The sequence below is a fragment of the Saccharomyces eubayanus genome, chromosome VII (genome assembly GCF_001298625.1).
Source record: "Saccharomyces eubayanus strain FM1318 chromosome VII, whole genome shotgun sequence".
Classification (NCBI taxonomy): domain Eukaryota; kingdom Fungi; phylum Ascomycota; class Saccharomycetes; order Saccharomycetales; family Saccharomycetaceae; genus Saccharomyces; species Saccharomyces eubayanus.
Window position 1 is genome coordinate 522487 of NC_030982.1, and position 15351 is coordinate 537837.

A 15351-nucleotide genomic window follows, 5' to 3' on the forward strand; every position below is an offset into this window, starting at 1 on the left:
GGGAAAGGCAATGGTACAGCTGGTAAGACTCAATCAACGGTTATAGCACAAACGCATTTGAAACGAAAGAATGTTGGTGAGAAACAGATGCTTAAGTAGGCTCTTCAAGGCGTATCGATCGTTCAGTGCCCTGAACTCTCCGGTTGCTTCGGGTCACAACAAGTGGTCTTCTATCAAGCACGGTAAAGCCAAGAATGACGCAGAACGGAACAAGATTAACAACAAGTTTGCCAACCAAATAGCCATGTCGGTCAAGTTGGGCAACGGCGTCACAGACCCGAGCATGAACATCCGACTCGCCACCAGCATAGAACTAGCCAACAAAAGCAACGTTAGCAAGAAGGTGATTGAAAATGCCATCCGGAAGGGATCAGGAAGCAGCGGCTCGGGAAAAGAAGCGAACGTGTCTGAACTATGTGTGTACGAAGGCATGGGACCCGGCGGGGTGGCCGTCGTGGTGGAGGCGCTCACGGATAACAAGAACAGAACAATAGGGCTAATAAGAAGCGCGTTCAACAAAGCCAACGGCTCCATTACCCCGACACTGTTCTTCTTTGACAAGAAGGGATACGTGACGGTAACCCCCCCGCATGAACTGGACACCGAGGACAAGGTGCTAGAAAGGGTGCTAGAGATCCAGGGCATCGAGGACATTGCACCCGTGGAGGAGGACGCAGAAGACGCAGAGGCCGACGCAGAAACAGAACCCGCGGGTCCCACGTACGAGGCGGTGACAGAACCTGCAGACACTAACAAGGTAGCGGCCTTGCTCAAAGAGCAAGGCTTCCACATCAGAGACCTGGGAATCGGCTACAATGCTAAGCCGGACATGGCGGTCGCCGTGCAAGGCGACGATGCGCTCGAGAAACTGCAGAAGCTGACCGCTGCGCTCGAGGACATCGACGAAGTGACGTCGCTGTACACCAACGCCAGCAACGCCTGAAGTAACCAGGCCGTAAATAGACACTCGCACCAGCAAGCACATGTATATAGCAAACAAGTGATAGCAATAAACACTATTCGTAAAAGCAACAGCAGCAGCAGGGAACCGGGAGGTAAATAATGCAATGGACGTCAAACCCGGTGCCTGCTGCGGCCTGGCGGGGAGGCACCGTGAGCCTACCCAGACGGAGACGCAGCGGAGGGATCTGTCTATACTCGGCAGTGGCTAGGGAGGCCTGAGTCCGCACAGGCGCCTCCCCCCCTCTCGGACCGCGCCAGCATGCACACTAAGCGTATCTCTCACATCGCATCTCCAAGACGCCCCATTTCGGTTCGTGCCTGTTCTGCCCGGTGTGGTCAAGGAGTCCTTTAGTGCTTGTTTCTAGTTCGAGCTGCCAACGTCTGTTTTCTTTTTTTTCTTTCTTCTTTTTCTTCCTTCTTGGGGTTCTCGAAGACGATAGATCGAGGTTTTTCAGTTTTTGCTGTTTCGGGTAGATCAGCGTAGGACAGAAAGTGCAGATGGAAAACGAAGGATAGCTTGTTATTTACTATAAATATCTTTTTCACTCTTATTGAGAGGCCACGGCGTAGAGGAAATTCATACAGGCGGGATTATTGGGACCCATTAGCATTGAACCTTTGTTTGCTTTACACATTTAACTTCTCTTCATTTCATTTCATTTCATTTTGGTTCCGGTTTATTTTCCATTTCCCCTTTCACTTGCTTACAATCAGCATAGTAAAAGGATCCTATCGATAATCATATACGCAGTCGAAGCATGGCATGCTGCACATGGGTAGAGATACGAGGCGGCTCGAGCTTGTTGGTCTGCCGGGTGGTTCTCATAGCGGTGTTGTTGACGCTGCCGTTACATGTATTTTCACAGGAGTTGGCCCAGGCCAACTCCACAACGTCAAGCACAGCTCCTTCTGCCATCTCGCTTTCTGCGCTTGATTCATCCACGTTTACCGTCGCAACATCGAGCAGCCTAAGTCTATCGACGACAAGCGTAGCCTCTGTTTCGTTCACTTCTTTCCCACAGTCCTCTTTACCCCTTACTATTTTGTCGACTTCGTCTTCATCGTCTTCGTCATCTTCGCCAACTGCTATAACAGATTCGTCTTCGTCTAGTTTATCCTCGTCGGGGATCTTCTCCTTTTCCTCGTCGTCGTTGCCGCCGCCGTCATCATCATCATCATCATCATCATCATCGTCGTCGTCGTCGTCATCATCACCAACTACTTTGTCCGTATCTTCAACAAGATCCTCCTTTATATCGACGACGGAATCACCTTTAGCTTCTTCCTCATCCTTTTCCATTTCCTCTTCAATATATTCGTCTAGCCTGGAAAGTTCAAGCTCTATGCTACCTTCTTCGACCTCGGCTTTAACGTCTTCTACCTCAACTTCATCGACTTCGACATCTTCCATGACACTTTCAACCTCATCACCATCCTCATCCTTCTCCTCCTCGTTTTCTTCATCCTCGTCTTCTCCATCCTCGTCCTCTTCATCATCATCATCATCATCATCATCATCATCATCATCATCATCATCTTCTTCCTCTTCTTCTTCTTCATCATCATCATCATCTTCTTCATCATCATCATCTTCATCATCATTAACATCATCATCTTCATCATCAACGTCATCTTCATCTTCGTCATCGTCATTGTCTTCAGATTTCTCGTCTTCAATTACCTCTACATCTGCTTCATCCACCATAACCCCAGCTTCACAGTATTCAGACTTGAAGAAAACCATAACAAGCATTATAGAGGGCCAAACAATTCTTTCCAACTACTATACAACTATAACATACTCACCAACAGCTTCAGCGTCTTCGAAAAAAAGCGCACAACACTCAGGTCTATCTAAAAAAAATCGCAATATTGTTATTGGTTGTGTAGTTGGTATTGGCGTTCCCCTCTTAATTATTTTACTAGTGTTGATATACATGTTTTGCATCCGGCCTAAGAAGACGGATTTCATTGATTCTGATGGTAAAGTTGTTACCGCTTATCGTAGTAACTTCTTTAAAAGAGTTTGGTATTTCTTATTGGGTAAAAAATTTGGTGAAACCGACAAATTCAGCTCTGATTCTCCTATAGGCAACAACAACACTCAAACTTTTGACGATATTGATCCCGAAGACATACTTAACAATGACAACCCTTACACCGCTAAGCATAGAAACGTCGAAGGCTATGACGATGATGATGATGAAAACTTGCCATCTGCTTTTTATAATAGCGGGACCAATGATCAATATTCGCCTGCTAAATCTGCGTCATATTCGATGTCAAATAGCAACGGTCAAGACGATAGTGACCAAGATCACGCTGATGGAATAATACATAATGGAGAAATCCATCGCGTTTATGATGACAGCGAAAGCAGCATCGACGAAAACTATTACACAAGACCGAATAACGGATTAAACATTACAAATTACTAAAACAAAAACCACAAAACACAACGAGGAAGACACCAATCTTAGTCTTAACTTTTCGCTCTACCTTTCAATTTATCGTTCTTCTTTTTTCATTCTATTTATAACATTTTTTATGCATGGTACCTGAAGTATTTTTTCCTTTTCTGTCCCAGGATTTCAAGTTTTAATTTTCTACAACCATTAATAATGACGACAACATCATATTCACTTCCCCATATATATATATATACCTAATATTAATAACGCATATACTTTTACAAGCTCATAATATACAAGCCATGCAAGCCATGCAAGCCAAGTTCGTTTGGAACGTTCAGTTCTACGAAAAACCCCATGCTTTATAGTTGACGCCACAATTGGCTTGCTGAAGAGATACTATATAAATCTTTTCCTTGCATTAAAATAGCAATCATAATGGTTTCACCCATCAAGCGCCCTATTCAAGTGTCTAAAAACGCCATTGTTGTTGGAACGAGATTGAACTATTATCCATCTATTACTATTATATACGGTGTTAAAAGATGACATAAAYTACAAGACCAGTAAGTTAAGATTCAAAGTGTCGTCGAAATTAATGGAAGCTGAAGCGCAAGGATTGATATTGTAATAGGATCAATGAATGACAACATATAAAAATAGGAACAGAATTATTTATAATATAATGCAAAATTATTGATTCCTTTCTGTGGATTCCTAAATCCGAGTGGAGAATCTCTAGTATGATCTATATACGTAATATTATAACATTAAGAAACAATGGAATCCCAAAGATCATCATACAATTTGAATGTTCATTAATCAAATAATAAGGGTAGTTTTTGATTTCATTTTTCAGGATTGGAGAATGATTATTTCATGACGCCACGTGCAGTATGCTAATTGTGTCATAAAGAAGAAATGGGATATATTTAATCCTGGTAATAATATGAAAGCCCAAACTTTCTTCAAATTATATATTACCAAATCCGTGATAGTTTAATGGTCAGAATGGGCGCTTGTCGCGTGCCAGATCGGGGTTCAATTCCCCGTCGCGGAGATTTTTTTTTCCCATTTTTTTCTACTTCATGTTTAGTGAAGTGCAAATCACTCGCTTCTACTGTATCAAAATAATGCAGTAAATTGATTAGTTCATGATCAAAAATGCTGATCGTCTATAAATTTGTATATAAATTTTAAAAGCCTTCGAACAACTCGTCTATTTGCGCAATGACGTTGATATGCAGGACCTCTCCCTTTCTCGTTACCAATGAGCCTTTTTTAAACATCTCGGGCTCATTGTTGTAGTTTATACCACATTCAGAAAACAGTATTTCTTGTTTATCATTACTAAACGTTCCACACAGCTTCTTTTCGGCTTCTTGTGGTGTTAACCCACATTTTATTATCAACTGCCAAAATGTCGTATTGAAAAGGTTGTTTATATGGGTATCAACATACCTCCAAGACAAATAATCCTTTATCGTTTGTAAATTGGGATACGCTACACACCTTGAATCGAAGTATGGCAGATGCTTAATGTCGAGTGGTTTGTCTGGGAAAAATTTGGACCATAACGCGACATAATTAGAAGTGAAAAATGAACCAAATAAAGTGGATAGTTTATCCTTTCGTCTATTGAATAGTGCTGAATCCGACTTCAATATAAACGAATATTCATCACTTTCTCCAAACGCTAATATAATATCTGTTTTATATTTAAGAACAAGGTTCTTCGCGCATGCATTCATTAATTTGAGAGCGTTTTCGTCATTTGGCTTACCAAAATCGTAAAACTTTGAAAATTCATGAAATTTTTTACCATCTATTCTTACCACGATGTAACATTGGGGTAAAATAGCATCGTGCGTTTCGAACTGCCTCACGTATCCAAACTTTGAATTTGCCATGATATTTGTAGCAGGAAGGAGACTTGTCCAATAGAGGAGCGCCATCAGCAACACCATCACAAAACCATTAGTTGTAGACATCTTTTCTTGATTAGGTCTGAATTGATGATCATCAAGAACTAAACAATTTTAAGCCGGGTAATAAGACAATTGGAGAGCGAAAAATGCGTATGGAAGAGGACAAGGGATACTTGGACCAAAAACCATGAAATGTTCAGCAGAATGTATCAATTTGGAGAGTACTAAAAGACACAATTGGCTGCTCTTTTTCCCCGAAACGTGCACATATCAACCAGCAATTAGAATATCAATCTCTTCTAGGGCGCATCTAATTGAATTTTTACTGTTGAAAGGTATAAACATCAAGATATTTAAGCAAAAAAAAAACAAACAAACATGGCAAAGACTATAAAAGTGGTTAGGAAAAAAGACCCCAAGAAAAAGAATCAATCTGATCCGTTGGCTAAACAAAAACTTATCTGGAAGATTGGTCATGTTTTGACTTTAGTTTTCGGCTTGGTGTTTTCCATTACATATTTCTATCATGCCTTAATCTTCTTCAAATATCGTTCCTGGAAATGGTTGTTCTTGAGAGTTAACAAGAACTACTCCTTTATTCAAAGTAGGAAATGGTACATGAAACTGTTAGGTTGGAGCCCACAAATAATGTACCGTCTGTCTCTAATTGGCGTATTTATGTCTGAATCCGTAACAATGCAACAAAACTGGGTTGGACTTAACCCTACATGGAGTGATTTATTGTCTTCCGAGAACTTCCATTCTGTTTTGATTGCCTGCTTATGGTTCTTCGGTGGTGGTAAGTCGTTCTACAAGCTACTGCCTTTCATGATTCTAAGTTATTTACACTTAACGAAAATGAATTACGAATTGAATGCTGACAAAGAGAAAAGTATTCCTGTGACACCTAGAGACAAAAAACTTCTACATCTGCTAGCTTATTCGGAGTTGCTTGTTATCCTAGCTTTGACTTTGGATACTATATTATTCAAGACAGGAACCTCCGGATTTATGCTGATCATCTACGTCGGTATTTATTGGTTGCGACTAAACTTTTCACCATATGCTCAAGTGACTGTTTTGGAATTACTTGTCAAATTTGAAAAATATGTTCCTAAGCAACATAAAAGTAAGTGGCATGTTATCAAGAATTTCGTTTATTTGAAAATGAAAGAGCACGAAAAGAGAACTAAAGAGGTTGCCAGGTACGCCTAAGAGTCATAATAAGGGCTGGATTGCCTATGAACTGAAGTCGTATCAAATTTACTTGCTCTTTTTCCCTTTACTTCTTAAGTCCTTTTTTACCTATACCACCCACCTTGGTAAAAAATATGTAGAATTAGACAGTTCTGTGTACACGGTTTATTCAAATTATGCAAGTATTGTTTCTAGACCATATTCGCCATTTTCTTTTCTTATTGTAGGTGTACTGCGTTTCACTGATCATCTGCACAAGGCTATCATCCCTTGAACGAAGTTTTGGTAATACAATTGTAAAAGTGCAAAATAAACATACATAAAGATATTAATGAAAATACAGATTATTTAAATTAAATATAACCCATTTCCTGTTTATTCGGAAGCAGTAGCTCTGGTGTAGATAGCTTGCTTGGAGTGCTTGGAGATTGGAGTGATGATACCTTCCTTTTCCAAGTGTCTCAAAGCAATTCTAGCTAAAGAACCACCAATCTTTAATCTATCGACCAAAACAGAGACAGAAACGTATCTGTAAGTTGGGACTTCCTTCAAGATTCTGTCGTATTTTTCTTGGTCTAAGATGACAGCGTGTTGAGCTCTGTCTTTCATGGACTTCTTGGACCACTTCTTCTTAGACTTCTTACCACCAGCAAGAGCGGCAGCGGCTTTGGCAGCTTTAGATAATTGTTGCTTTGGAGGCATGATTTATTTAATGTTCTGAAATGAAACGGGAAAAAAAACGATTGTTAGTAAAATTGGAGGTTTATTTAAAAAGATTAAGAAAGGAAGTATCTGGTAATGACCTGGGTCCAAACAATACAACAGCATTTGCAGCAAATAGTCGTGAGGTGTGTTTTGGCCTCTAAAAGTACTGTGTGACCCACAACTTCTTCATAAAGCGGTCTTAGATATGGTCCAATGTCTGCTATCCTATACACATGACATAACTCGCTTGATGTAATGGGTGGTTCTATTGCAGGATTATTTCTAGGTTTGTTGTTTGCTGGAATCTGGAGTCTCTGGTCATCACTTCATTCTCATCTGTTGGGTTTTGTTTCCTAATTTTATAGGTACATACACTAAAACTAACAGGGCTTGGCGGTTTTCAGCAACAAAATGTTAGACTTCAATTCTTGCAGACGATCTTAATGCCAATAAATGCTTTATGAATTTTGGGAAATACATTAGTGAAGTGAGCCCGTTGCGCGTTCCCTTCCTTGAGCACTCTCTTTGAATTTTGGAGGCGCGCGTTATAAACCAAAACTATTTGTAAACTCTTGGGTGAATGGGTCCAAATAATGTACGGATGTAAATGGTAAAATGTTGTGAGAAAGGCAAATATATTGCCTACTCATCCTCTAATACTCGGGGAACAGCATTCCACTATGCTACCTCGTCTTTAGCTTAGAAAAAGATCGCTCAACGATATACATTGCACTTTAAACTGTTTTGAATAAAACGTTGTAAAGTTGGTATTCATGTACTGATGATTTAAGAGTGTATTTTGAGAGCCAATTAACTTTTCAAATAAGAGTTCGTACTTATAAAAATGCGCCTCTGAATCTATATGAGGGGGCTTGGATATCCTGTATATAATCAATGTAGACGAAATGCTTCAAAACTCAGTTTCAGAACAGAAGAAAAACATGAGCACGATATGGCTGAATAGATTTATATATGTTAAGCTACTTCAATATTCATTAATTAATATCCGATATAGTGTAACGGCTATCACATCACGCTTTCACCGTGGAGACCGGGGTTCGACTCCCCGTATCGGAGTATTTTTTTCTTCCCACTTGGAAGAACAAATTTATCAGGCATGTTCATTTATAATCATAATTATCAACAGAATACCATACAAAAACAGTCGTTTTCTTCTTTTGGTATGAAAATTGTTTTTGGTCAAGACCGGATGCGTTATACCTTTGGTGAGGCGTGTTTTATCTCGGCAGGCCGAAATCGCCGTATTTTATTTATTTAAAAATACTCCTATAGTATGTAATTTTAACACGTTGTTTAGAAGAAAGTAAGAGGCCAAAAAGTGTTCAAAAGCGACAACAATCTTCTAAAACCTGATGTCACGCAGATTCGATTTGAAGACTATAACAGATCTGTCAGTTCTAGTTGGAACGGGAATCTCATTGTATTATTTGATCAGTCGATTACTCAACGATGCCGAATCAGGACCCTTATCTGGTAAATCAAAGGAATCAAAGGCTAAGCAGTCTTTACAGTGGGAAAAATTGATAAAAAGATCACCGGCACTGGCAGAAGTATCGTTGGACTCATATGAAAAGACTATACTGTCGTCGATTGTCACGCCCGAGGAAATAAATATAACTTTTCAAGATATTGGTGGTTTGGACCCGCTTATTTCTGATTTGCATGAAAGCGTTATATATCCCTTAATGATGCCAGAAGTGTATTCTAATAGCCCTCTGTTACAAGCTCCTAGCGGAGTCTTGTTATATGGGCCTCCAGGCTGTGGTAAAACCATGCTGGCAAAAGCTTTAGCTAAGGAGAGTGGTGCCAACTTTATCTCCATAAGAATGTCATCTATTATGGACAAATGGTACGGTGAATCAAACAAAATAGTTGATGCAATGTTTTCATTGGCGAACAAATTAGAGCCTTGCATAATTTTCATTGATGAAATTGATTCATTCTTGAGAGAACGTTCTTCCACCGATCATGAAGTTACTGCGACTTTGAAAGCCGAATTCATGACTTTGTGGGATGGTTTATTAAACAATGGACGAGTAATGATTATTGGTGCTACTAACCGGATAAATGACATAGACGATGCGTTTTTAAGAAGATTGCCAAAAAGATTCCTTGTTTCGCTACCTGGTTCAGGCCAACGGTTTAAAATACTAAATGTCCTACTAAAAGATACTAAACTTGATGAAGAGGATTTTGACTTGCAACTAATAGCTGACAATACCAAAGGATTCTCAGGGTCGGACTTAAAAGAGCTCTGCAGAGAAGCGGCCTTAGATGCAGCAAAAGAATACATTAAGCAGAAAAGGCAGCTAATTGACAGTGGCAAAATCGGTGTTAACGATACTTCTTCTCTGAAAATAAGGCCATTGAAAACAAAAGATTTTACGAAAAAACTAAGGTTGGATGTTACGAGTACATTGTCGTCTCAACCTCTGGATTAAGGTGAAAAGACTGCTAATAAAACCCATGATCTAAAAATGAAAAACAAGGCTTAAATTTTTGCATCCTCTTGAGTTACATGTTAAACTAGGTATGCTAGTTTCATGAGTATGTATACAATATTCTTCTGTACATAACATTTTTTATTATTGTGTTACATTTCTATTTAGAGTATACCAATATTTTTTTTATTTCAAAGCCGCTTAGTAATATGCCCGCCCCATTTCTTCATTTATAGTCATCTCGAAATTCAAATAATGGAAAAAAGGATGTAGAATTCTCTCAACGTTCAGTAAAAGACAAAGGGCTTAATGACAGTAATCAACAGAATGTCCAATAACTCACCTCAAGAAGGGTTGAGTGGGAGGCAAATCATGTACGATGAGGACGGCAAACCGTATGTTAGACCAGTTAGAACGAGTCAGAATCCACTGATTCAATCCGTATGCGACATTTTATTAACCAAGTTATAGTTGCCGATCATGTAACACACTACTTGATTTCCAATATGTGACCGGCAAAATTACCAACGGCTTGAAAAACCTTTCGTCTAATGCCACCTTAGCGAACACAGCGGCTGCTACTACTACATCTCAGGATTTGAWACCTGGCTCAAGAACATACACGAAAGTGGATCCTCCTGATGTTGAACAACTAGGACGATCTTCATGGACACTGCTACACGCTGCTGCTGCTAACTACCCTGCCAAACCAAGTGAGGAACAGAAAGGTGAAATGAAACAATTTTTAAATATATTTTCACATATCTATCCTTGCAACTGGTGCGCTAAAGACTTTGAAAAATACATAAGAGAAAACGCTCCAAAAATAGAATCAAGAGAAGAGCTTGGAAGGTGGATGTGTGAGGCCCATAATAAAGTCAATACGAAACTGAAAAAACCTAAATTCGACTGCAACTTTTGGGAAAAAAGATGGAGGGACGGCTGGGATGAATAAGCAAATTTAGATTTTTGAAAACACACTCAAAAGCAGTATTTTTTATATATCGATGCTCGTGTATATAATGTTTTAGATATATTAGGTAGGAATTGCAGCCTCAAGTCTTTCAACGTTGTGCTACTGGTTGTTATTGTTGCGAACACTCTGGAAGTTGATCAAGCTAAGACGTTCAGACTGTTGAAGTTAAGGCCAAAACCAACTGGGAGTTTCTGTTCATGGATAAGAAACTGTTATGTACAAGTTTTCATGATAAATATGCTTCTACGCAACTAACCTTTTTTTTCTGCCTCTCCGATTTTATGTACTCATAACTGCGTTTGCCAAAAATCAATCTCTCTCAGGAGAAAAATCAAACTACGGTACTAGTTCTACGCACCCACCTTTCTTTAATGAAACACATTGTATTCTTGCGATATGAAAAAAAGAAAAATCTCCGCGACGGGGAATTGAACCCCGATCTGGCACGCGACAAGCGCCCATTCTGACCATTAAACTATCACGGATTAATTACATTGAAATTACAAAAAGCACAATCTAATTTAGTGTTATGCTAAAATGCCCGTGGTACAATCGAACACTGAAGACTTAAGACACATTTGAGTTTAATTTCTTATAAAGGGTGGTGTTGGAATAAGGTGATCTTGGACATAACTTTCCTTATGTCAAAATATGCGATCTCGAACATTCTTTAATATGATATTAATTATGTTGATCTGAAACAAACATACTTAATGAAGATAAGATTAAAGATCTATTAATTGATCAGGAATTAGTATATAAGGAGATGAGCTATAACTGATAACTCATTAATAATGCCTAAACCATATTTGAATCATTAGGTTTTATATAACCAATCAGCGTGTGTTTTATATACCTCTCTTATATAATAATAAGAAAGAACTGCTTATTCTTAATTATTACAACTTACTAAACTAACTAATTATCAACAGGTGGCGTGTATAGAAACACAATTAGGTAGATACGTAAGACAGAAGGRACTGAGTAGTGAATTAGATCTAAAGTATAAGGTTTGAAAAGTGCTGCGCGACAAACGTTACTTACATTTTATTCACATCTCAAGCAAGATACTCTGGAGGTGTTCATAGCGCTTAAGGGTTCGTTTGAACAGTTATGGATCTTGTTCTTTTCACAATACCACAGCAAAATTAGTACGTACGAACGAAATTGTTCTTCATACAAAGCGACCAAAGTACATGATTATATCTTGAATGAATATGGTCTCTCAATGAACTGCTGGAAAATTACCGCCTCACTCTTTTAAATTGAGCTCGGGAAAAGTTGACCTGCTGAGCTTTTGGTGCTAATGAATTTGTTGGAAGAAAAATCAATCATCTTTCGTCTGCTATTATCACATACAGTGGCCGAAGATGACATAAACTGCAAGACAAGTAGAGCAAGATTCAGATTGTCATCGAATTTAATGGAAGCTCAAGCACAAAGATTGATATTGTAACAGGATTAATAAACGGAAATATTTGAAACGGAAAACAGAATCATTCGTAGTTTTATGCAAAATTGCTACTCCTCTTTTGTGAATTCATGAAGAGGATATCCACTATAATCTATACACGTAATAGTATAACATGGAATAAAAATGGAATTTATTACCCAGATTTACGGGTCAATAGAATCAAAAGTAACAGATTTTACCTATAAAGTATTTAGGAGAACCCTTTACGTTACTGCTCTCTTTTCGGTCATATCCTGACTTAAGTTGCTTCACAATCTCTATTAAATGCGATGTAGATTATTTACTCAGGATACTATAATTGCAGAATTTGTAGTCGTCAAGGCAAGTTCACATACGTGTATGAGATAATAGAAGCCGAAACCCTTTATGAATTCATTTGAGTATGGTAGTATCAAAACTGCATATTGTGGAAACAATTGTGGGATCCAAAAAGAGGTGAATGAATACCCTAATTTTTGCTGTCACTTCATTTTCCTTAACACGTAAAAGGTGACCAAGTGCGCCTGAAAAAAAAATTTTGCATCTTCATAAGAAACCGAAATTTTTAGAAAGGAAAAATACTTTATCCATATTCAATAACTCTTATTAAGTCAATCTTTCTCATTTCTCTATCAAAAAGTCAATGGGGAGCAGTGATTATCTGAAGAGACGGATCATGCTGTGGTTTGGCTTACCCATCAACATAGAATAAGAATATGCTGTTAGGTAGGTACCTAGCGATTTTTTCATTTTCCTCTGTTGTCATGGATTAGGTTAGCGAACGGTAGCGAATGATATACCTTCTTAGGATAGCTTTACCATTTTTGAGATGGCCTCTTCGAAGATCCGTAAACTTTGCAAATTTGTGGTGGTTTATGGATTCAAAGCGAGGCCTAAATTAACGATCATGTCTTTATTTTTTAAAAAAGAGGGCATATCATTGAATTTTCCGATTTCCAAAGGGAAGAAAATAAATAAAGCTATGCTATTTCATGCATTCCTTTTTCTTTTATTCAATGATACATTTCTCTTGAACAATTAGTAGTTTTCATTTTTTCTCTACAAAATTTCTATAAAAATATGCTTTATATTATAGAATACAAATGCAGATGTAGTCGTAAATGCGAGAGACCTTGTCGACGTTACTGTTTGGTAAATCCATGCAGGTCTAGACCCATGGCATTAGAACCGGATACAAAAGTGATCAAAATTGGAACTTTTAGTTTTTTCTCTAATAGTTCGTTCCTACCCTCTTTTATTACATCGAACGACGTCAATTTATTCCACTGATGCAAGCTTTCGTGGTCCTTGGTGTAACTTTTTCTGAATATCTCCAAAATACTTAGCATTTTCTGAATATGAGGACCATAAGAGAATACACAAAGTACGTGCTGTTGTTGCTCCAAATTTACAGCAGAGGCAGTGATTTGTTTACTTAACTTGTCTATGGATTGTTTGATGTTATCGTTTTTTGATATGCCGTGATACTGTATGAGCGTACCATTGTCGCTATTATTTGTTAAAGGTGGTATGATTGATTCTTGAAGAAACAGTAGGCATTGAGTGTAAGAAGAGATGTCTAAGTTTGTGTTACTTTCACCGTAATAAACGCCCTTGATCATATTATCGTTTCCGTGGGATTCTTTCTTGGAGCTCTGCAAAATGACATCTTGACGATGGCCTCGTGAATTTTTTCCAAAATTTGATTGGTAACTTCTCGATGTCCTTTCTTTCCTTACTTTTTTTCAAGAAGCGTGAAAGGATTGTCAGTTCCAATATTCGAAAACACACCAAAAAAAGGAAAAGGGAAAGGGAAAGGGCAAACACGCTAGAGTACCTCTACAAGTTCAAGAATCAAGACGTCGCATCCAAGTGTAAATTGCAGAAACCGTAATGATGTTGAACAAAGCGAGGATTCTCGCACGGTATGGAATGACCCATGCGAAGCAAAATACTGCTCGAACAACGGGCTTCAGTATTGTGACTCCATCGATCCATCCCTTCCATTCTATGGCGAAGATCCAACTACAGAAACAAGGTCCACTGGATCTTTCTTATGATGTAATCAAGAGTGATACGCCCAGAAATGGCAATGTCGAGAAGCCGGGACCGCCCATTATTATACTACACGGCTTGTTCGGGAACAAATTGAACAACCGGAGTATCGGCCGAAACCTCAATAAGCGATTGGGAAGGGATGTGTACCTGTTGGACTTAAGAAACCATGGGTCCTCGCCGCACAGCCCCGTACACAATTACGGCGCGATGTCAGAAGACGTGAAGCATTTCATCACAAAACACGAACTGAACACCCAGGATGGGCCCATTATAGTGGGTCACTCGATGGGTGGGAAAGTCGCCATGATGCTGGTCCTGAAGAACCCGCAATTATGCTCCATGATGGTCTGTATAGAGAATGCGCCAGTGAGTCTACGCCCCAATATCGAGTTTGTCGAGTACATCAGAGCGCTGCTCGAGATCGTAAAAGACAACGGCAAGACCATCCAGACACTAAAGCAAGCAGACGAGCGCCTTGCGGAGAGGATCGGCGGCAACGAGCTGGTGAGGCGGTTTCTGCTTACGACGCTAAAAAGAGTCAAGACCGAAGGCGCGTTGGGTGCATCGTCATATACGTTTCACGAGCGCATCCCGCTTGGCACGCTGAAAGACGCCATCGTGAAAGGCGAGATTGCGGCATGGCCTCTTGATCCCACACACGAACGCTGGACACGGCCAGCACTGTTCATCAGAGCCACTCAGTCGCAGTACGTGGCGGACGAGTATCTTCCGCTCATTGGCTCGTTCTTCCCACGATTCGAGACACGTGACATCGATGCGGGTCACTGGGTGAATGCGGAGAAGCCTGGAGAATGCGCCGAGAACATCGCCGAGTTCGTGGAACGGCACGAGGATTGAAGGCAACGTCCCCGGAACAGGGGTGGGCCCACTGCAGCGGGCGGGGCTGTGCTGTGCTCCAGCCGTGGTCCGTGACCCGCAAAGCACCGCTCACCGCCGTCGCGTTGTTTGTGGGGTGTGGGCCATGCCGTGTCAGTGCAAAGACCCAGTAACCGCAAATCGCCAAAAGAGATGATGATGATGCGATGCATACGATAAGATCGGCATATTTCTCACCGGCCGTTCCAGACTAGGATCGTGGCTTAAGACTTTTAAGCTGAACGGTGTAAAATATAAACGTGTGCGTATGTATATATAGTACGGATCAAAACACGACAGATCAGTACAGCGCTAGCTCGAG

The 15351-nt window shown here is 39.7% G+C and overlaps 8 protein-coding genes and 3 non-coding genes across 11 annotated transcripts; 7 read left to right on the forward strand and 4 right to left on the reverse strand.

Moving 5' to 3' along the window:
• Window positions 1-70: 70 nt before the first annotated feature.
• On the forward strand, window positions 71-943 carry DPC29 (post-initiation translation factor DPC29; the record flags this gene model as incomplete). Its single annotated transcript, XM_018365141.1, has 1 exon — window positions 71-943. One exon carries the CDS (start codon window positions 71-73, stop codon window positions 941-943), a length of 873 nt encoding a protein of 290 aa, XP_018222241.1.
• A 778-nt stretch (window positions 944-1721) lies between these two features.
• On the forward strand, window positions 1722-3401 carry MTL1 (Mtl1p; the record flags this gene model as incomplete). The annotated part of the gene is made up of 1 exon (XM_018365142.1): window positions 1722-3401. The coding sequence occupies one exon, from the start codon at window positions 1722-1724 to the stop codon at window positions 3399-3401; it is 1680 nt and encodes a 559-aa protein (XP_018222242.1).
• A 961-nt stretch (window positions 3402-4362) lies between these two features.
• Window positions 4363-4434, forward strand: DI49_1986. The gene has a single exon. It is a non-coding gene; the product is annotated as a tRNA-Asp (tRNA).
• Window positions 4435-4570: 136 nt separating this feature from the next.
• On the reverse strand, window positions 4571-5365 carry THG1 (tRNA guanylyltransferase; the record flags this gene model as incomplete). Its single annotated transcript, XM_018365143.1, has 1 exon — window positions 4571-5365. The coding sequence occupies one exon, from the start codon at window positions 5363-5365 to the stop codon at window positions 4571-4573; it is 795 nt and encodes a 264-aa protein (XP_018222243.1).
• Window positions 5366-5680: 315 nt separating this feature from the next.
• Window positions 5681-6517, forward strand: DI49_1988 (uncharacterized protein; the record flags this gene model as incomplete). The annotated part of the gene is made up of 1 exon (XM_018365144.1): window positions 5681-6517. One exon carries the CDS (start codon window positions 5681-5683, stop codon window positions 6515-6517), a length of 837 nt encoding a protein of 278 aa, XP_018222244.1.
• Window positions 6518-6874: 357 nt separating this feature from the next.
• On the reverse strand, window positions 6875-7201 carry RPS25A (40S ribosomal protein eS25; the record flags this gene model as incomplete). Its single annotated transcript, XM_018365145.1, has 1 exon — window positions 6875-7201. The coding sequence occupies one exon, from the start codon at window positions 7199-7201 to the stop codon at window positions 6875-6877; it is 327 nt and encodes a 108-aa protein (XP_018222245.1).
• Window positions 7202-8209: 1008 nt separating this feature from the next.
• Window positions 8210-8281, forward strand: DI49_1990. Its single transcript has one exon. It is a non-coding gene; the product is annotated as a tRNA-Glu (tRNA).
• A 296-nt stretch (window positions 8282-8577) lies between these two features.
• Window positions 8578-9666, forward strand: MSP1 (protein-degrading AAA family ATPase MSP1; the record flags this gene model as incomplete). Its single annotated transcript, XM_018365146.1, has 1 exon — window positions 8578-9666. One exon carries the CDS (start codon window positions 8578-8580, stop codon window positions 9664-9666), a length of 1089 nt encoding a protein of 362 aa, XP_018222246.1.
• Window positions 9667-11055: 1389 nt separating this feature from the next.
• On the reverse strand, window positions 11056-11127 carry DI49_1992. The gene has a single exon. It is a non-coding gene; the product is annotated as a tRNA-Asp (tRNA).
• Window positions 11128-13237: 2110 nt separating this feature from the next.
• On the reverse strand, window positions 13238-13717 carry POP6 (ribonuclease P/MRP protein subunit POP6; the record flags this gene model as incomplete). Its single annotated transcript, XM_018365147.1, has 1 exon — window positions 13238-13717. The coding sequence occupies one exon, from the start codon at window positions 13715-13717 to the stop codon at window positions 13238-13240; it is 480 nt and encodes a 159-aa protein (XP_018222247.1).
• A 271-nt stretch (window positions 13718-13988) lies between these two features.
• IMO32 (Imo32p) lies at window positions 13989-15011 on the forward strand (the record flags this gene model as incomplete). Its single annotated transcript, XM_018365148.1, has 1 exon — window positions 13989-15011. The coding sequence occupies one exon, from the start codon at window positions 13989-13991 to the stop codon at window positions 15009-15011; it is 1023 nt and encodes a 340-aa protein (XP_018222248.1).
• Window positions 15012-15351: the final 340 nt, after the last annotated feature.